General features: G+C 44.6%; 1 protein-coding gene across 6 annotated transcripts in view; it reads right to left on the bottom strand.

Annotated features, from left to right (window-relative positions):
- Positions 1 to 501: 501 nt before the first annotated feature.
- LOC124117651 overlaps positions 502 to 22,669 on the bottom strand; it is an 82,342-nt gene continuing 60,174 nt past the window's right edge. For all 6 annotated transcript variants that reach the window (XM_046479627.2, XM_046479632.2, XM_046479629.2 and 3 more), the window contains one exon: positions 502 to 10,757. In XM_046479627.2, the coding sequence (XP_046335583.1) occupies positions 9,398 to 10,498 (1,101 nt within the window). In that variant the 5' untranslated portion in view covers positions 10,499 to 10,757 and the 3' untranslated portion in view covers positions 502 to 9,397. The remainder of the gene's footprint in view (positions 10,758 to 22,669) is intronic.

Genomic DNA, 22,669 nt, shown 5'->3' with positions numbered 1-22,669 from the left:
GGTTTGTTTGTTGTTTAACGCCGCACTCAGCAATATTCCAGCTGTATGACGGCGGTCTGTAAATAATCGAATCTGGACCAGATCTTGACCAGCGCTTAACCGGAACTTGATTTCACACTCGGGATCATGTAACCATGGCCACAGCTGCCGCAGACGTGGACAACGATGAACCATGCTAGAATATTATTTTCTGGCTTCATTAATTAAATACGAATCATAGGACTATGAAAATACCATATATCAAAATAACGCAAATCTACCTAACCTAGCCTGATATTTCAATAGCAACAAACTGGGAAACATTCTATCTTGTTTGAACAGGCAAAATGTATTTTTCTTTCATTTTTGACAGTTCTTTAATGGGACTTTAGTAGATAGGCACGTGTTACGTCGAATTGATACCTCTGTCTTTTATTTGAAACTGAATACTCAAACATTCGTTATAATTTGAAACATGGAATATGAAGGTATTTAACAGGCAAACAAAACACAATACTACAGTTGATAAAGCAGACTTTATTAAGAGATTCTAACAACGATAAATGACATGATAAAATATAGTCGGTCTTTCTGTACACTTTTTACAATCGACAGTCCTACAAATATCAAATCCACGCCTCTGTACAACGCAGTTCACGAGGACATTGGCCCCGAATACAACGCAGCTCACGAGGACATTATCCCCGAGTACAACGCAGCTAACGAGTCCATTATCCCCGAGTACAACGCAGTTCACAGGGACATTGTACCCGAATACAACGCAGCTCACAAGAACATTATCCCCGAATACAACGCAGTTCACGAGGACATTATCCCCGAGTACAGCGCAGTTCACGAGGACAATATCCTCGAGTACAACGCAGTTCACAAGAGCATTATCCCCGAGTACAACGCAGTTCACGAGGACATTGTACAAGAATACAACGCAGCTCACGAGGACATTATCCCCGAATACAACGCAGTTCACGAGGACATTATCCCCGAGTACAACGCAGCTCACGAGGGCATTATCCCCGTGTACAACGCAGTTCACGAGGGCATTATCCCCATGTACAACGCAGCTCACGAGGGCGTTGCCTTGCAACATTCACACACCACAGTACAACTAACAAAATAAATATATATGCAAACAAGTGTCCTTCACAATCTACAGCAAACTGAGTGACAAGATACGATCTCCATAAGCACAGTGAATACAGCGTTCTAGTACCGGTCGCAGTGAGTCAGCTCGAGACTCTATACCGTCAGTTATGTTCAACTAAGATTTCAGAACAAATCGCAAACATGTAAGCATAATCCAGGTCTGATTCCGCGACGAATCGTAACCACTCGTCTCTTTCCGTAAACTGATATTCGGCGTGTGGGAAAAAAATATGAATAATATTGGCAGTATACACGCTTTAAAACACACCTCCTTAAACAAATCTAGCAAGTTGGTTGATATAATAAATATCACACCTCAATAGAATACGTCTTTAAGATATATAATCCTCTTCACCAAGTTTAGCTGCAGACTTGGTCCAGTGACAACCGGTGTCGATCCATCATTCGTGCTTTACGGAATGACACGACTTGTCACGAACTGCTCCTACATACACGTCACGTGTGACGGGTTACAACTGTTTCATGAAGTGCGTGCAGGTCAGCACATACAATGACGACGACGTATTGGAATGTCTGTCGTGCGATGTTTGACATGTCAAGTGTGAACCTACATGGCAAGGATTCCGTCGTTTTGTTATCAGTTGGCTCTAATACTAATACACAAATCTGATCGTGAAAACTCGGAATAACTACACTACGCATGTGTGGAAGTGACTGAGTTCTACCCTAACGGGGCAAATATGGTAATGGTAATTTTGCAAATGCCTCATCGACATATTTCGCACATTATAAACACCTAAGTTTCTACTGAGGAGCGATTTAAAATATTAATGACCTTTAATGCGATGTCGAAATCTGGTTCAAAGGGATTTGCAAAATATCTGTCGACGCCCAGTTGGCGGTACACATGATTTGCAATTCCTGCAGTCGACCGAAATATACACGATGAAGTCCATGTTGCTTACGAACCGGATGTCTAGTTCGTGACGCGATTTTGATTGGACTATGCATAGACTCGTTAGTCCGGCCAAAATGTAACTCCGGTATTCCAGTCTAGTTCGGCAAGGGTGGGAACTGGGTTTTTATCGTCAGTTAACGCCTTTGCCTCGGGATGATGCCCCCATACAAGCATACGTCAGTCGTGGCATAGTCGGAGACTGTGTGCACAAAGCGATCTTAGTGTTTTATAGTTGAAGGAGGGAAGGTTACGATAGTCTCACGTTCAGTTTGTGGAAACGAGCCCAGCTCCACCTTGACCAGCAGAGTCCGTTCACTGCTGATATAACCTAGGGAATATCTAACTAACGGAAAGGGACGAGGCGTGCCGATTGGATAACCACGCAACACCTGTGTCCCTAGATACGGGGTAGGGTGTTTCCTAGGGACAAGAATTCATCCACGACAGCCCCCGAAACCTGTGATTTGAAACACGTGATAAATAAAGCCTTGAGATTGACACACAAAACCGATCGTAAATCTCCCACCGTTTCGTCGTGTCAAGAGCCCCATCCACCACAACAACAACGCTATTTGTTATGTACATTTGCGTTTAAAGGGCTAAAATATTGGGCCTGAAATGAAAACCCATTCAAAATTTCTTTTTTAAACTTTTTATAAGCTTTACAACCAGAAGTTTTAATTGTTGACAAAAAGGTCAATCCTGAAGAGACACACTTAAACGCTTACCATAAATCTCTATAAACACTGAATTGCTTGCATCAGTAGTGTTTTGATACGGACTAAAAGTCACACTGAACCAATACTTTTCAACTTAAGGCTTGAACAGGCCCTATACTCTCCCTGTACCACCACACCCTTTCAAACCTGACATTAAATGTAAGCCTTCCAAGGAGATGATAATGAATATGAATTACATATTGATTTAAAAAAGCTTTACACTTATGTCCTCGGGCCATAAAGATAGATCAGATGTTGATTAATTCCAACCGTTATAATATTTGTGTACTGTTATGTTTACCTTCAGCCTCAAAACTAAAACATTCAAGTCACGAGCCACTATTCAGCTGGCGGTGCAGATGTAATTGGCCCATACATGTTGGCATGCTCTCAAAGTCAACATAGCGCCAGCTGTGCAGGTCACGTGACCGTGTCTATCTACCAGGTAAGTACAGCTTGTGTCTCATGTAGCGTTATAGGAGGGCATTCAATACTCTGCCTGACTCATCCGGCACTGCAGTCGACTGTCAGCATAAGAATGCCGTGTAATGGCGCAGCTATCTGAGCCTGTTTTCATCTGACACTTATGTACACACAACTGCCTCAGTGGCAACATGGCGGCGAGTACAGCCATGACTGTTTTATTCTTACATGTTTAATTTTCACATCCGATTTAATCAGCTGAATGGTATATTATATACTTACTTTTAATAATCATTGTGAGGTGCTCAGTGCTGTGAAATATAGAATCGACCGGCTCCGTGGTCTAGTGGTAGAGCGTATGCCCGTCGGGATTCGATCCCTGGCCGCGTCATACCAAAATACGTTAAAAGGTGGTACTTGTTGTTACCCTCTCTGGCGCTCGACATTAAGGGGCTAAAACAAAGACTGGTCGGCTCTGAGTCAGTATACTGTGTCTGAGTGGGGTATTCGTGTTAAACTGCGGCATGCTATCTCGGTGTGATAGCACTATAAATCGGCATCAGCCCGGACTAGTACAAGCAGCCACACACACACACACACACACACACACACACACACACACACGCATATGCATGCACGTGGCTATATAAGTGCAATAATCTTGGACGCGACGTTAAACCCCATTTCACCTCCCCACACCTTATCAGGTGAATCAGGTCCCCCTTCCTTGCCAGACAACTATAATTAAGGGCGTTGAAACTATCATCGTTTGCTTGTATGTCACAAGGCGATTAAAATTATGTTGCAGTAATCTGTCTCATTATGTCAGATCCAAATATAATTTAAATTATCGTGCTTATTATGACGATGGTGATAAGAACAGTGATAATCATATTATGTCAGCCCTACACTGGATGGCACAGCTGATCTCCCCAGCTGGTACAAAGCAGTACGGAATGATTGAGTGAGCAGGGTTTCCGCGCTTTAAGCAATATTCCAGCAATGGGATCACCAGAAATATACTTCACGCATTGCACCCATGTGGAGAGTCGAACACGGACCTTCGGTGTGACGAGCGAGCGCTTTATCCACAAGGCTGTCCCGCCGCATCTCTTAGCACTAAGACGACCTAATTAAGACGGGCGCGCCGCTAAGCTAAGTTTGTGAACGAGGCCCTTCACACATGCAGGTACCCTGTTTCTTGTTGCGGAAAAAACAAACACTTCTATTTTAATACCCTTTCCAATAAAAATACCCCTGCGTTTTCTCTCTGTGTGTTAAATAAGAATGCCCTTTCTATTCAACAGCGACCTCCGCCCACGCAAAGGGAGACAGGCAGGAGAGTTTTACAACCTGTGTCAACAGACACAGACGCTTTTTGAAACCCAATTGAATTAACCTGAATTTTCAACATTTGTTAACTGCCTCCGATGCGATTTTTGAATACTTGAAAGTTTAGTATGCCTTGAGTGTATTGTGTTTGAATAGAGTGATTAACACACTAAATGCTATGACCTTATCAGTGTAGGTTTCCTAGAAAAAAAACGACCATGCAGCACGGCGGGGTAACGCGGGCGTTGTTATCGGTTCAGACGCAGGGTGTGAACAGTACTGTTGAGTATGGAGGTCATTCAGTAACGTCACTTCTGTGACGACGTAACAGAGGAACACTGCGACATTTCGACATCACCAAACCCACTAGGGCAGGACTCTACCGATTCATCGCGATACACTACATTACGATTTACCTCGCCGCAAAGTCATGTATCGACAGAAACGTATTTGCAAATACCGAAACCCCGTCAATCCGGAAATATAACGTTCTCAATGAAATTGTTCGGATAAAACAAAACTATGCTTATAAAGATGCCTCGTTGTATACAGGTTAACGTTCTGTTATCAGCCGAAAGGCAGGATGTCCGGATTAGCGGGGGTGTCCGGAAGGCGGAATGTCCAGATTAGCGGAATGTACGGATTGGCGCGATCTCAATGAGTTTTCAATGTAGGTGTAAAGGGAATCTTTTCGTTCTTTTAAAAATAACTGTCAAAACCATTTTTATACACAAAATTTTCAAGTTTCGTAGACTTCTGTTTTTGATTTTTGTTAACCGAGTACGATTTCTTTACATGACCGTTACCATGTTTTGTGTATCGCGCGACCATCTACATACGCCATAGTGTACACGACTACAGAGTCGAACAGCTGGTAACTTTCATATTCAGTACTTCGAGACAACCGCGTTCGATACAACGAGAGTCGATGAATGTCGATGAGATCACTTTATTTCCACTATATTACTTGAACTCCATAAATCACACCAGCCTTATAAGTAGGAAAATGAATATGTTAAATTCAACAGCTTATAATGCGACTACATTTCCATTAACTTAAAAAGCTGTATATCATAAATATTTAAACTAGACGCACTATATTCCACATCGCCACGAGATCAAGACCGTATGTACAAAGCCGAGACAATTTCGCACATGTATCACTACGCTAAACACTGTCGCTGACCTAGCTAGCTAGCTATACATGTCATAGCACTTCATAGTCATGCTGGGTAGTTTCTGGCAAAAATGTGCATAGGTGAATATAGCAGAATACACGCCGAGCAAGACCCATCTGACTGACATATGTCGCCTCATAAATAAATCATTATGGCTCAGTGATAACTTATCAATTACCGTGATCACACACTGGGCATAGATATCCTCGTACATTGCAAGTATATATATTAAGAAAATTACATATGCAGAGTTGTCGTTCTTGCACTCGATGTGTATTCTGCGAGGATTAGGTAATATCATAATATTATGTGGTGACGGTAAATTATTATACACAACTATTAAAATATACAACTCATCAGCACCATACAGGCCCCAGACCACCCTAATTACATCCTGAAAGACACGTGGGTATACAGTTGCTATAGCAACGGGGCCAGATCCAAACTCAGTTATCTCCCTTGGCGGAAGTGGGACCCATCTTATCTTGCTCAATGTACAAAGCATGGTTGATGTGTACAAGAAACGGGTCGTATTGCTGAGAAATGTGTGTAGAAAAAAGCCAACATTTACAGTGGTGAAGACACAGCTTAGTTGAGTATATCAAGGTGTGGGAATTTTGAAATATGTAGAAATAAGACAATTTACGACTTCGATTGGTGCCTGAGACAAAAACACAAATACTAGATCTAGTATATGACGGACCACAATGTAAAATTCATCACAATCTTAATATCAAGGCATTGAACTGGCAAGTGTTACAATGGACCCTTAGAGGAGCAATTTATGACCAACTGTACCCGTAAAACTATTAAAAAAATCACGAAAATATCATTATGATAAATCCATCCTCAAAACCAGGTGCATGTGCATCTATATTCCGAAACTCGTTGACACCGCGGTATATTGAGGTGGTAAAATATGGAGGGAGACATTCTCGGATCATCCCAGTTAACACGTTGACGGTATCCTTAACTTTCCCTGCCATTGCTTGTCAACACCGCATTCACGTCTGAGTGAACAGAATGGGGGGTGTGTGTGTGTGTGTGTGGTGTGTGTGTGTGTGGTGTGTGTGTGTTCTCTTTTAATAATAATAAAAATAATAATAATAATAATAATAATTTGTTTAGCGTAAAGTAACATCTAGGTAGTCCATTTCACTTGCCAGGAACCACGCTCCTTTAAATCAAGAATTACGGTAAGAAGTAGCAACGTTTACTGACAACATCCTCTACACCGTGCCGCCCACGTTGTTGCCGGGAGCAGAATCGACGGATGGCTACACTACTAATCCATACCGTACTGTCACGATTTACTCCTTTCCGAAAAAAATAAGTTAAATGATTATTTCAGCGAGTGGTAAGGAAATTGTTGTTTTGTGAGCGCTAAGTGTAGAATCGGAAACCGTACAGGAAACATGACTCATTGCAGGCATTCAATAGTCAATATAGGTACTAGCTAACAATAACACCATATGTTCCAATCGAACATGCTACATATGGCAGTATGCCAAGGTCACAGCAGTACAGTACAGGTAGAATTCAGGTGATTTAAGTCAGATAAACCGGGTGAGCGTTACGGTGAGAGTTGATGGAGTACCCCACATTATGCTTAGACAAAAGAGGTTCCGGGACACACTCTGATAGCATGATGAAAGAACGGAAGTATCGATGATGTTAAACTTGCATATGAAATAGAGAATGTTTGGCCCATTTCCGTTCGGTGTATGTACACATTATGACCCGCGAAGCTGACAACAGTGATGTGTCACCAACAACGGGCACCTTGTTACATAAGGTAAAACAACCTGACTCAGCAAATCATCACCTTCTGTCAAACCAGCATATACAACAATCTAGTAAAATGGACATTTTGCCATACTAAGAAACGTTAACAGTCACACACTCCATTCTAGTGGGCGACGAACAAAATCTTGTTTTAAAGAATAAACTATGTTCCATTAATATGACAAATAGACTATTTCTAAGAATATACTACGCACAAAGATGTCGCTTTGACTACAGTCACGTGGTGGTCGATACACAACCTGACCTGTCTGCTTGGTCGTCTTGTCTTGTTTCTATCCTCCGAGAGTGACCTGTTGTTATTGCCAGAAAGTAATTTCAATGAAAGGCCTTGTCACAAATCACAGTCGTCTATAACTCTCCGTCACTCTATTCAGACTTGTTTGCCATGAAGTCAAAATTGACTCTCTAATCTGTCCGTGGTGAATAGCTCCCATAAACACCGAAATAACTTTAACATAGATCACGGACAGATCCGTGGGCACTTGGGCAAAGCGTTTCTCGGGTGACCTCGGGTAACCCAGGTCAATCACATACATGTATATGCCATTCCACTGCATGGCATTGACATTATCGTTATACATCCATGAACTTGTAAACCACCTAGGTCACTACGTGCCCTATTATATACATCGCACCCAATCACTATGACGTCACTTAAATACATCGCACACAATCACTATGACGTCACTAATCTCCCTGAAGGTATGGTCCGGGCAGAATCGAAGCGGTTATAGGGGTAACTACTCCTCGTTACCCCTGCTGTCTCCTGTTGTGCCTGCCAGGTCAAAGGTCCTATCGGGCACTGTCAAGGTCACACAAGGAAAGGTCGGGCAAACACAATTTCGAAAACTACAGATGCAAGGCAGTGGTCATTCGACTTCATCATTATGTTATAGCTGCACCATTAACACAGGACAGTGCTGTTGGAGATGCAAGAACGGTGATTATGCTTTGTACAGAACACGGACATCACTTGGGATGGAATGAGAGGTCAGAGTTGGCGACGGAGGGAGGCGGATTCCTGATAGTTACTGCAGACGCAATGATGACGTGCCACATACTAACTGTACCGCTTCACGGGCACGACGTCGACGACAACTTAAACACCATCATGCACCACAGTGAAATCCATCAATACCGTTCTCCATTAGATTGAATCTATACAAATGCCACGCTGTATGGTGTCCCAGGAAATGTTGGCCCTGCTAACATTCCGTGGTTACATTACTTACAGCCTGCTACTGTTAAGGTTGCCATTAATTTCATCATCATCATCATCGTCATCATCACTGATTATTATCCAAGAGGTGTCAAGAATGCAGGTTGAACAAATGCACGTCATTACTGTTTATGACCTTCATACAGCCGAAGATTGTGTACATTTACGTACACACAGTGACACTGACACACGTTTGACGTCACACGCATATTACTACTGACTCTTGGTGCATAAACACAGTTAAATCCAAGCTTGTAACTACATTTTCCATTTACACTGGCAGAATTTCACTCAATAAACAATAGCAGGAATCCAGAACATCCTAGCAAGATCTTCCTCCACCGACAGTACTTGCACAACCTGTCGTCGCCTATCAAGGCTGACGAGGCAGTCGCCATGTTATTATAATATACACATATATACACTTGGTTCAATCACACCATCCAATAGAATTATCAGAACTGCAAATGGGAAGTTTGTTATAAATTATACTATGTACAATCGTTCACATAGACTTGCTTCAAGTACACCTTATCTACAAGCGTTCACAATCAGTGTAGTTAATCCTTTCATAGACTTGCTTCACGTCCACGTTACACAAGCGTTCACAAATGAATGTAGTTAATCCTTCCATAGACTTGCTTCACGTCCACGTTATTTACACAACGGTTTCATCCAGGTCCATCTCGACCTCATTGCTTTCCTGGACGTGGTACAACTTGCCAGTGTCTCGGATTTGTTTGGTCGCCATGTTGACGAGGTCCTTCTCCTGCTGCTTCACCATCCGCTCGACTCGCTGCACCGTATCATTGAAGTCGAACTGGTCCGCGCGTTCCCTGATGGTGATGGTGTGGTCGACCTCGATGACGTTCTTGCCCTTCAGGGCCATGACTGGGGCGGCGTTCTTTGCAATCAGCTTCCCGACCTCCGCCAAGCAGGACTGAGGCTTGGATATTGCATCGGTGTCCGAGATGTACTGTAGCTCCGGGAAGTTGTTGGTCTCACGGAGCTCCTTGTATGAGCAGGGCACACAGACACAGGCACTGTTCACCTTCGTGAAGAATGTCGTCTGCATCTTCCCCTGGGCCAGACGATAGAAGTAGGACGCTATTCTGCTAGGCCGTTCGTGATTCAAGGACAGCTGATTGAATTCTTGGATGACCTTGAGCGTTCCGTGATCCTCCCCACAAAGGTCACACTGGGTGCTGGTGTAGGTCATCCCAAGGCTCCGACTCTGAACGCTCTCGCTCTTCAAATGCCTCAAGTTGTTATTCACCCCGTTAAACTTCTTAACGATTTCGTCAAAGTTGGTCAACAAAGAGATACTCGCATCTTGTTCGCTGTCGTACGCCGAAGAGGAGGCCACAGAAGACATAGATGTACTCGGCGTCATGGACGACAACGGGGACATGGGCGACAGCGGGGACATGGGCGACATCGGTGACGGTGGCACGCTCCCATAGTCAAACCTCATGAAGCAGATAGGACACCTCAAACTGGTATACCGTCTGGCCATGTGTTTCCGCAGGCAGTGGTGGCAGAGAATATGTCCGCACGGGAAAGTGTCGGGGGCTTTGCTCACCTGGACGGTCTTAGAGTAGTCCGTGGTGTTATTATTGTTATTATTCTCCTTATATTTGGCCGCATCGAACAGTTGGACCGGACTCTCCGGCTCATACATGAACGTGGGTTGATACGTAGAGGCCCCACCCCCATTCGTCTCGGAGGCGTCGTACAGCTTGACGGGACGGCCCGCCATGACGTTGGCGTGAGTGTCACACACACATAAAACTACACACCTGCACGGATGTCTCGCATCTCCGACGCAACATCAGGCGAAATCAGGAACTACCTTTCAGTGCTTTAGTAACGGAGTTCCACAGAAATGTCACATATATTCCTCTCCGAAGATGTCTCGCGTGTTTTGTCACTTGGCGGGAAAAAGCAGACGTATTTTCTCCCTCTCCGCCCTTGTCAGTGTCTGCACGGATTTCAATGGCGCTGCACTGCACTGGGTTCTGAAAGGAAACGAAAAGTATTTAGTGAACCTGCCAAGAGGGTGTAGCACATAAAGGATTTATTCTCCACAATGAATGGAAGCAGTGAAAGGTGGCACAGTTGAAATTTGCACGTCAGTTAAAGAAGTCGCCCACCCGACCCTCCTCCCGGTGTAAATATTAATACAACACACACAGCTCCTGTCGGGGACAGCTAGTCAATACACAGACACATGTCCAGAATACTGAGTGACTAAATCTGAAGTTTGTAACACTGAGAACCTGGCATCAAGGGGGATTAAAAAGCTCTACTTCCAATATAACTTTGAAGATCGGAATGAATTATTCGTGGTGAAACCAGGATACTTATAATTAGCCTGATGTCGGGTGTTGGGTAAGCAAGAGAGGAGATCTTCATTGTAACTTAGAGTGTCACGTCACGGGTATTGCTATACAAGAACGTCTGTATCATGATGACAGCGGGTTTCATCTACTTCAGATGACGTTGTCGTGGACGTTGCTTGTCGTTAACGCAGTCTTTAGTGGTAACAAGGGTCGGGCTAGTTTGCAGTAAATTTTAGTCCCCCGTTTTCAAACACGTTTATTGTTTGCAACTTCAAACTTCAGGAATACCAATCTAACACTTTTACCTTAATCGTAGAGACAATGTCTCAGTGTGACACAAGTCAGTAATTACACGGACCTAGACTGGATATGTTGTCAGGACCCGACCACCGTCTCCCTCAAGGTACACTGTAGCTGTATCCTGCATGGTGTTAAAGGAGAGCGACTGCACAGAAGCAACACGTGGTAAATGACTTTAATAGAATCACAGAGTATGGGCATGGTGTGGACAAAATAATGGTCATAATTAGGGTCACCTGTCCCTGAAATATATGCAAATGACCCCTGGCCTTGTTTCGTAAACCCATACATGTGTACATCAATCGGAGACCCTGGGGCATCTTCATACTACTGTTCCAGCTACAGGGGAGAGAGGGGAGGGGAGGGGGGGGGGGGGGGGGGGGGGGGGGCAAATGGGCTTTACGCGTTAACCATGTGGAGAAACACATCCATGTCCTCGTGGTGATGAGGGAACACTTTCACCAGTAGGCCATCCCACCGCCCCAATTAATCTGGACATAGTTATAGAAGGATGCTGCTGTGAACAACGAACTTAGTGGACATAGGATCAAAACCAGCATTAAATATATTGAGTACCAAAAGTTTTATATGCTAAGATAATAATTTCAGATTTTGCAATCCTACATCCATCTAGTTGAGTGTGTGAGTACGGTTTTACGTCGCATTTAGCAATATTCCTGCAATATCACGGCGGGGGACACCAGAAATGGACTTTACACTTTGTACCCATGTCGGGAATCGAACCCAGGTCTTCGGCATGACGAGATAACGCTTTAACCACTAGGCTAAGAACGTTATGAAATCGTATGCTGATCTAGACACTCTAACCAGGTCTTTGAGACAGACGAGGAAGCGCCTTAAGCAGTGGCCTTCCCACGTGCAGGAGGCAGCCAAGTGGTAGGGGGATAGTGTGTGTGTGTGGTGTGTGTGTGTGGCAAGTGCATACTCTTTTCAACGTGATCAAAATAGTCCTCAATACAAAAAGAGAAAAAATATGATTGATCACTGAATGATCAGTGGAACATGAGGCTGTGTTTGTGCTTACAGTAGCGTTGCTATAGGGGATCTGTGCGCATGAATACATCAACATTTCTTCCTGGGTATAGAAGTGTTATGGTGATTAAGAATCAGACGCGCCAATACATTCTACATTCACCAAAGCCGGGTTATTGTTCCCGCTATTAGGTAAGTTACTCAGTTTCCACTGAAGGAAATGCAGTGTTCAGCGACGCTTTAAAGTGCAACGATGTCAAGCACAACTTCAAACGGGAGGATTCAGAAGACTGGTATAATGTTTAATGTACACTTGAAAACGTCTTTCAATAACAACAGCTCTGCTCACATGTTCAGCGTGACAGTTCCGGTTCCCTGCTTCGAGGTGCCTGGCGCAGTTCTTATACAACGCGAGAAGATCCGGGGTAGAATAAGTCTTCAGCAACCCATGCTTGCCGCTAAAGGCGGCCATGCTTGTCGTAAGAGGCGACTAACGGTATCGGGTGGTCAGGCTCGCCGACTTCGTTAATGCATGTCGTCGTATCCCATTTACAAGGATCGATGTTTATGATGACAAAGAAACAAAGAAACAAACTGCTCGCATGTTCAACGTAACAGCTCCAGTTCTCTGCTTCGAGGCGCCTGGCGCAGTTCTTATACCTTACCCTGCTGGCAACAAATCACTCCTAGATAACAACCTACACACACAAACCTATGGGGACAGGTGCCAGGCACAAAGTTTGGTCAAGTCATTTCAAACCTTAACCCTTTGTTGGCAACACCTGTAATGATGCTTGACAACGGTACAAGGATCTTTACCGAAACGTCACCCTAACAATATTGAAGACGTTGTTATCCATCACTTGTGTCTGCTTTGTCATCCGTCAACTTCTAAGTAATGCCTAGCAAACAATTCATGTAATGATGCATATCAATAATGGTTATCAAACATAGCAGTAGCAAGTCTTTCAAATGCATTTGGAAGTGATACACATAAAAAAGAAAATGTATGGATGACACTTCTTTACTATGAGGACCACAACGTTTCACCATAATAAAGAAGTTTACATCCATATATTCTCTTCCTGAAACATAACAGTAATTACAAACTCTTCACCAGACCGTGTCCCACCACCCACCATTAAGAACGTTTAGTAGTTCACGTACAGGAACAATTGTTTTCGCTTGACCTCAACCATTTATTCCAGCGTGTATCGAGGGAATTAAACAATTCCTAATCCCGTCAGAAACAAATTGATCCGTGTAAACTCGCGTTAATCCGAGCGTTGCCTCTTGAGGCTTGATCTGGCATTGTCGTGGTGTAAGCTGCACTCTTACTGCTGCAACAAACGTATGGCCTTGTGTTCAAACGTGAAGCATGTACAGGGGCAACGCGAGTGAATCTTGAATGCTGGGTGGGTGAAAGTGTGGAGGTTGTATGCTGGGTGGGTGAAAGGGAGGAGGTTGTATGCTGGGTGGGTGAAAGGGTGGAGGTTGTATGCTGGGTGGGTGGAGGGGAGGAGGTTGTATGCTGGGTGGGTGAAAGGGTGGAGGTTGTATGCTGGGTGGGTGGAGGGGAGGAGGTTGTATGCTGGGTGGGTGAAAGTGTGGAGGTTGTATGCTGGGTGGGTGAAAGGGAGGAGGTTGTATGCTGGGTGGGTGAAAGGGTGGAGGTTGTGTGCTGGGTGGGTGGAGGGGAGGAGGTTGTATGCTGGGTGGGTGAAAGGGTGGAGGTTGTATGCTGGGTGGGTGGAGGGGAGGAGGTTGTATGCTGGGTGGGTGAAAGGGTGGAGGTTGTATGCTGGGTGGGTGGAGGGGAGGAGGTTGTATGCTGGGTGGGTGAAAGGGTGGAGGTTGTATGCTGGGTGGGTGGAGGGGAGGAGGTTGTATGCTGGGTGGGTGAAAGGGTGGAGGTTGTATGCTGGGTGGGTGAAAGGGTGGAGGTTGTATGCTGGGTGGGTGAAAGGGTGGAGGTTGTGTGCTGGGTGGGTGGAGGGGAGGAGGTTGTATGCTGGGTGGGTGAAAGGGTGGAGGTTGTGGCTATCCTTGATGGGTACGTGAATTTTCAGTTACAACAAACACCTGGCACTGTTCAAACATTCGACATAGCCACACGCATAACGGGGGAATCTTAAATACTGGGTGTGGTGGAGGGGAGGAGGTTGTGGCTATCCTTGATGGGTACGTGAACTTTCAGTTGACACTGTGTTCAAACATTCGACATAGCCACAAGCATAACAGATGAATCTTGAATGCAGGGTGGATATAAAGATAGTATTCATTATACTATTAACCTACAATAAAGCGAATAACACTGTAATGTGTTTGATTATGAGGGCGATATTTTTACTCCCGGTACTTCTTCCCAACGGCAGGTGATTTAGTACTGAGTTTATGAAGGCAGGGGATAGCTTGTCGACTGATCAAAGAAGAGCATTCCGCCCTTGCTACACAATTACACGAACGTGCCAATAAACCCGGTAAAACAGTACAATAACCTTGTAGTCATGTGTAAGGTATGCAGTATGGGCGACATGCTATTCTCCGACGACAAAGCACAGTAAACACACATAACAGTCCTCAGGTGGATGTTGGAGGTGTACGCACGTGGGAGATCACGTATCAACATACACTACAGTACACTGGACTCTGTACACCACTAGAGGGCGCTGTGGACACCACTAGAGGACGCTGTGTAAACATGGCGGCCACCGACACACCACTGACTCACTCGTTACAATGGCTTGACGTAAAAGTGACCATTCAGTCGTAAGCGACGAGTGACCTTGCTTTTTCTCACTGTCAAATGTGAGAGACTGGACTGAGGAAAATAAATCAAGCTTTCATAACATCTCACGATAACAGAGTTGCTTTGAATTGATTTATGTTGTTCTGACTGAAACGTACATGAGCGTTTCTCTCCCACGTTGGATAATTCGTAATGAGAAGTATCAGGCAAAGATCGGCCGGACACTCAGATAAGGTCGAGATATACATCGAGGTTGTAGGAAGCCAACTGCTGTTGGTTGGTCGAGACTTGATACTCATACACGTTAGAACCACGTCCATCCATCACTGCCAGCCATTGTCTAGCTGGTTGTCGACAGGCCATGAAGGATGTGTACAGTTATTGAATTATGGCATGGGTGGTATCACTCATCTCAACACAAGAGCTGTTACAACACAATGCCTCTCAGATTCCCACGCCACAGTGAGTGAGTGAGTGAGTTCGGCGTAACGCGACTTTGAACAGTACCTAAGTTATTTAACGTGTCGACCCGGGTTAGAATAGGACTTCAGCAACCCATGCTTGCCGTAACAGGCGACAAAGCTTGTTTTAACAGTCGACAAAAGAGATCGGGTGATCAGGCTCGCTGACTTCGTGGATGCACGTCGCGCTCAAAATTATTGCACTCATATAGCGACGTGCACGAGGCCGAGCGCCAGGTAGGGCAACAACAAGTACCATATTTAAACTTTCTTTTAGTATGACGCGGCTGGGGATCGAACCCCAGCTAGATTTAGCAGGAAAAATCGAAGTGATGCAAGTTTTACACGTTTACAACTTTGGTGAAACCCGTGGTCATAGTGTAGTGCTTACAAACACAAACACAAACACATCAAGTCTGGACAAGGGTTCCATTGAATGATTGATGAAAATTTATTCAGATCTAAAATTGACAGCGATGAACACATATATGTGACATCTAAACAGCATTCAAAACGACATGGGAGATTACTAAAGTTGTATTCACACCAGAATAAGTCACATCTACCCGACAACAAGATTAGATTCGAGCAAGTTACCACACACAAGTGTGCATGGTGTACTCGAGCCGTGCTGACATTGGTTGTCATGTATGGAAATCATGTTCTGAAACAGAATGACCTTGACCCAGAATCGGTTTCTAGTCCTGGGGAATCACTGTGTGTGATTCTCCGACTGTAATTGGCAGTTTTGTGTCGGACCCGTGTTGCACGAGATGTCACGGTATTCCTCGGGGCTTCTCGAACGTGATGTATCAATACGCGCACTCAGTACTAACCAAACACAGTTAACATTACGCCTGAAATCATAACACCACACACAAGACACAAACCAGACCACAAACGCAATCAACACTATCAGATATTTCCTTAGTTAAATAGGGACTGACTTTCGGAGCTAGACATGTCTGTTGAAAGAGTCGACAATTACAAGGATAAAATTTGCGTCAAAGAAACTTCACATATACATGGGGTGTATATAGGAATTCGATACTTGATATGAGAAGGCGAATCTTTTACTTTTTTATGTTTGATAACAAATAACCTGCAGCATCACGTATCAAACATTAGTCATGCTAACATAACTACACGACTAAGAAACACACCCTTACTTCAGTGTAGCGTATTTCTTTCCATGTGAAAATCAAACACTCGTGAAGGGTGTGCTGGATACCAGAATATGTATCTTGAAGCTTTCTGTAGCAACCCGATGGCCAAGAGGGTATGCTTGACATACATACGGGGGATGTCCAGAGAAAATCAGTGGATTTGCCTGATGTGTACGGCAATGCCATATGGATGATATGACAAGACACAAGATGTTTGTAGTCTGTAACCAAGGAAATACCATCGTCCTTGTATTAAGTCTTATCCGGCATCCCACAGACGCCACCACAACCAAGGAGTGAGTGAGTTGGGTTTAACGCCGCTTTTAACAGTATTCCAGTTATGTCACGGCGTGTAAGCTTAATGTATGTGGGAGGAAAGCCCGAAGTAATGCAGGTCTCAGACGTTTACCACTTCGGTGAAAACCACGAGCACGGGTATGGTGCTGACAAACCTGGAAACATAATCGGGGCGAACCGGGATTCGAACACACAATCATAGGTTTCTGGCGTGCCCAAGGAACGTAACTCTGCACAGCGAATCGCGGCGCCTGAGACGACTGCCCCACTCCCCCGCCCCACTCCCCCGCCCCATTCCCCCGCCCCACGAGCATCGAGACACCCAATTAGGTGGATACGATGACATACAATCAAGGAGTGATTGAGTATAGTTTTACGCCGCTTTTTAGCAGTATTCCAGCAATGTGATAGCGGGGACACCAGAAATAGGCTTAACACATTGTACCCAACAGGGGAATCGAACCCGGACCTGTTGCGAGACGAGCGACGCTTTAACCACCAGGCTACTCCACCATCCTACTATCAAGGAAGTCCCAGAGCCTGAACGCGCGATCGCTTTAGTCCCCTCATTTAGTCTCCTCTTGCTGACAAGCAGTAGTGAACTACAGTTGACGTTTTTTAAACATTTACCGCCACCACCAAGGCTAAATTATCGAGTTACAAATTAGCGACAGATCAATACAAAATTCACGTATAAAAAGGGAGTTTTAAAGGGAATGTTCGCCCTGGTAATTGACCATGAGTCATCGCTCGTGTGCAAGTAACGTTCTGGTTTTCAGTACAAAACTTCATTGATCTACACAGTTTTCGTGACAACCTGACTGCCAAAGACATCACGTGAGCGTTAATCAGTTGTCGTGCACGAGGAATTGACAGCATGCAACACCTGTTCGCCACTACAGGTAGCTGGGGATATTGATTAGCACCACGTGTATACGTACATATGATGCAGGCTATCTATCTCCACTTCCGAAACGTATGTATGCATGGTGTACTGGTGTTTTACATATTTACTCAACCGTTACCTGAACGTGCACCAGATGGCTGGGGGCATGTGACAAGCCCAACAGAACACCGACATGCAGTGAAACACTTTGGTTGATATACACATATATGATGATGATAACGAGGATAACTTTGTGCACTTTGCAGACTCAATAATATCAGATGTAATTTTCAGGTTAAAAGTCCGCCAGTAAGGTCCACCAGTAAGGTCCACCAGTAAGACCCAACAGTAAGGCCCATCAGTAAGGCCCATCAGTAAGACCATCAGTAAGGCCCATCAGTAAGACCCAACAGTAAGGCCCATCAGTGAGGTCCAACAGTAAGACCCATCAGTAAGACCCAACAGTAAGGCCCATCAGTAAGGTCCAACAGTAAGACCCATCAGTAAGGCCCATCAGTAAGACCCAACAGTAAAGTCCAACAGTAAGGTCCAACAGTAAGACCCATCAGTAAGACCCATCAGTAAGACCAAACAGTAAGGCCCATCAGTGTCGACTACAGAGTTTAGTTCTTGCCATTGATAAGTATTAGGTCAATTCATTACTCATTACACATATTCATGTTGGTAAGATTTCGTTGTTGATGACGGGGCCGTTTACGACTGAGTGTTTTCTTAATGACCTTTGGCGAAGGAACGCTATGCATTTAAGTTAATCCTACACAAACATAACATGATGACACTATTGATAACGAAGTTCAGGTGGGGATGATGATGACGATCCTGGTGTAATGATGCTGATGGTGATGATGTTAATCATGACAGTGATGATGTTCTAACGTCGATGATGGTGATGACGATTATGGTGTGACACTGTTGATGCTGATGGTGGTGGCGCAACTTCCTCTCGAGCCACTCCCTATTCCTACACCAGCGGCCTTTGTATCAGGAACAACGAGCCAGACGCAGACCTAACTATCTATCTTCATTGTTATTTCCTGCGGGAATACACTGACACACAGAGATAATTCTACTCAACGTATTGGTAGCGAACAAACTTATTTCTTGATCAGTCTCGCCCTGGAAAACAGTCGTTGTTTTCCTTTTAATTCTGCATCAATAACGACCACAGCGCGTGTTTAATGACATCCAGCTGCGGATCGCGGCTTGGTTAATAGGACCTCGACATTCTATCTATGCATGATGAAATTATCATGTCGTTATTGCAGAGTCAGCAATTCTGTCCAACAGTGACTGCAAGGTCACGGTGACCCATGACGTCAAGGTGTCAAGGTCATTAGCGGGTGGACTTGAAACATGATCAATCATGATAGGTGAACATTTGCTATGGAGAGATGGGACTGTCGTCGGGTTACATGGACACCCGGCGACGTCTACTGACGACATCACGTACATCTCAGTACGATAGAGCGGTAGCGGTACTGGTAGCATTAGCCTGAATGAAAAGTGCATCATGAAACTCCTATTACAATCTAGGTTAGATCGATATCGTATGACCATATTACAGCTAAACTGGAATATTATAGGAAGTTCGTGACGATTTCAATAATATTAACAGGTTAGAACGTTCTGCGACAGCCTATTTGAACTATTTACACTTAACACTGCTGTTGTAATAATTAATATTTTTCAATGAAGAAAAATATATATGAATATACAGTATATAATTGTCAAAACGTTCTTTTATAGTTTGGCTTCCCAAGCCACCACAGAAGCCGTGTAGCCTCGCCAGCTTCAAGCAATGCCGGGCGCACCAGGTAGATAGATACAAACTATTGGCAACTGATAACGTGAATCTCTTTGTATTATTGATCATGTTCACTGTTCAGTCGTCTTGGGTCCTCCCTTTGATGGGCACTGTCTGCAGCACGTGTTACTGGCGCATGCGCCCGTGATGCATATGTATGCGTACATTAAGTTATATGAATGTGCTAATGGAAGTATTTGATACTCAATCAGCGTTATGCCCTAGTCTTCTGTTCAGTTGGATATCAGAGTATGAACTATCTGTAGTATATGTTCTGATAGTCTTAACTGTACATTGCCACATGCCCTGTTGGTAACATTAGTCCTACATATGTACATAGCCACATGCCATGTGGGTGACAATAGCCCTACATATGTACATAGCCACATGCCATGTGGGTGACACAATAGCCCTACATATGTACATAGCCACATGCCATGTGGGTGACACAATAGCCCTACATATGTACATAGCTACATGCCATGTGGGTGACACAATATCCCTACATATGTACATAGCCACATGCCATGTGGGTGACATTAGTCCTACATATGTACATAGCCACATGCCATGTGGGTGACACAGTATCCCTACATATGTACATAGCCACATGCCATGTGGGTGACACAGTATCCCTACATATGTACATAGCCACATGCCATGTGGGTGACACAATATCCCTACATATGTACATAGCCACATGCGATGTGGGTGACACAGTATCCCTCCATATGTACATAGCCACATGCCATGTGGGTGACATTAGTCCTACATATGTACATGGCCACATGCCATGCGGGTGACACAATAGCCCTACATATGTACATAGCCACATGCCATGTGGGTGACACAGTATCCCTACATATGTACATAGCCACATGCCATGTGGGTGACATTAGTCCTACATATGTACATAGCCACATGCCATGTGGGTGACATTAGTCCTACATATGTACATAGCCACATGCCATGTGGGTGACACAGTATCCCTACATATGTACATAGCCACATGCCATGTGGGTGACACAATATCCCTACATATCTACATAGCCACATGCCATGTGGGTGACATTAGTCCTACATATGTACATGGCCACATGCCATGTGGGTGATAATAGCCCTACATATGTACATAGCCACATGCCATGTGGGTGACACAATAGCCCTACATATGTACATAGCCACAAGCCATGTGGGTGACACAGTATCCCTACATATGTACATAGCCACATGCCATGTGGGTGACAATAGTCCTACATATGTACATAGCCACATGCCATGCGGGTGACACAGTATCCCTACATGTACATAGCCACATGCCATGTGGGTGACACAATAGCCCTACATGTACATAGACACATGCCATGTGGGTGACATGAGTCCTACATATGTACATAGCCACATGCCATGTGGGTGACACAATAGCCCTACATGTACATAGACACATGCCATGTGGGTGACACAATAGCCCTACATATGTACATAGCCACATGCCATGTGGGTGACACAATAGCCCTACATGTACATAGCCACATGCCATGTGGGTGACACAGTATCCCTACATATGTACATAGACACATGCCATGTGGGTGACACAATAGCCCTACATGTACATAGACACATGCCATATGGGTGACACAGTATCCCTACATATGTACATAGCCACATGCTATGTGGGTGACACAATATCCCTACATGTACATAGACACATGCCATATGGGTGACACAGTATCCCTACATATGTACATAGCCACATGCTATGTGGGTGACACAATATCCCTACATGTACATAGACACATGCCATGTGGGTGACATTAGTCCTACATATGTACATAGCCACATGCCATGTGGGTGACATTAGTCCTACATATGTACATAGCCACATGCCATGTGGGTGACACAGTATCCCTACATATGTACATAGACACATGCCATGTGGGTGACACAATAGCCCTACATATGTACATGGCCACATGCCATGTGGGTGACACAGTATCCCTACATATGTACATAGCCACATGCCATGTGGGTGACACAATAGCCCTACATATGTACATAGCCACATGCCATGTGGGTGACATTAGTCCTACATATGTACATAGCCACATGCCATGTGGGTGACACAGTATACCTACATATGTACATAGACACATGCCATGTGGGTGACACAATAGCCCTACATATGTACATGGCCACATGCCATATGGGTGACACAGTATCCCTACATATGTACATAGACACATGCCATGTGGGTGACACAATAGCCCTACATATGTACATGGCCACATGCCATGTGGGTGACAATAGTCCTACATATGTACATAGCCACATGCCATGTGGGTGACACAGTATCCCTACATATGTACATAGACACATGCCATGTGGGTGACACAATAGCCCTACATATGTACATGGCCACATGCCATATGGGTGACACAGTATCCCTACATATGTACATAGACACATGCCATGTGGGTGACACAATAGCCCTACATATGTACATGGCCACATGCCATGTGGGTGACAATAGTCCTACATGTACATAGCCACATGCCATGTGGGTTACACACTCATCGTACCCACGCCCACCAGCTTCTAACATCCTGAACGCCCGCTACTGATATATGTAACTCATGCATTATCAGCCTGACGGACGTGAACGATTACCCAACTATGTCTGACCACGAGCGACGCTGACTTAACGCCTGCCTCTCTGATTGTCTACATGACCATGTACAGAGAGACCTCATATCCCCTGCCTCTCTGACTGTCTACATGACCATGTACAGAGAGACCTCATATCCCCTGCCTCTCTGACTGTCTACATGACCATGTACAGAGAGACCTCATACCCCCTGCCTCTCTGACTGTCTACATGACCATGTACAGAGAGACCTCATATCCCCTGGCT

The sequence above is a fragment of the Haliotis rufescens genome, unplaced genomic scaffold, assembly GCF_023055435.1.
Source record: "Haliotis rufescens isolate VD_foot unplaced genomic scaffold, xgHalRufe1.0.p SCAF_48, whole genome shotgun sequence".
NCBI lineage: Eukaryota > Metazoa > Mollusca > Gastropoda > Lepetellida > Haliotidae > Haliotis > Haliotis rufescens.
The sequence above is the reverse complement of the archived record's forward strand: the minus strand, read 5'-3'. Positions and strand labels throughout refer to the sequence as shown.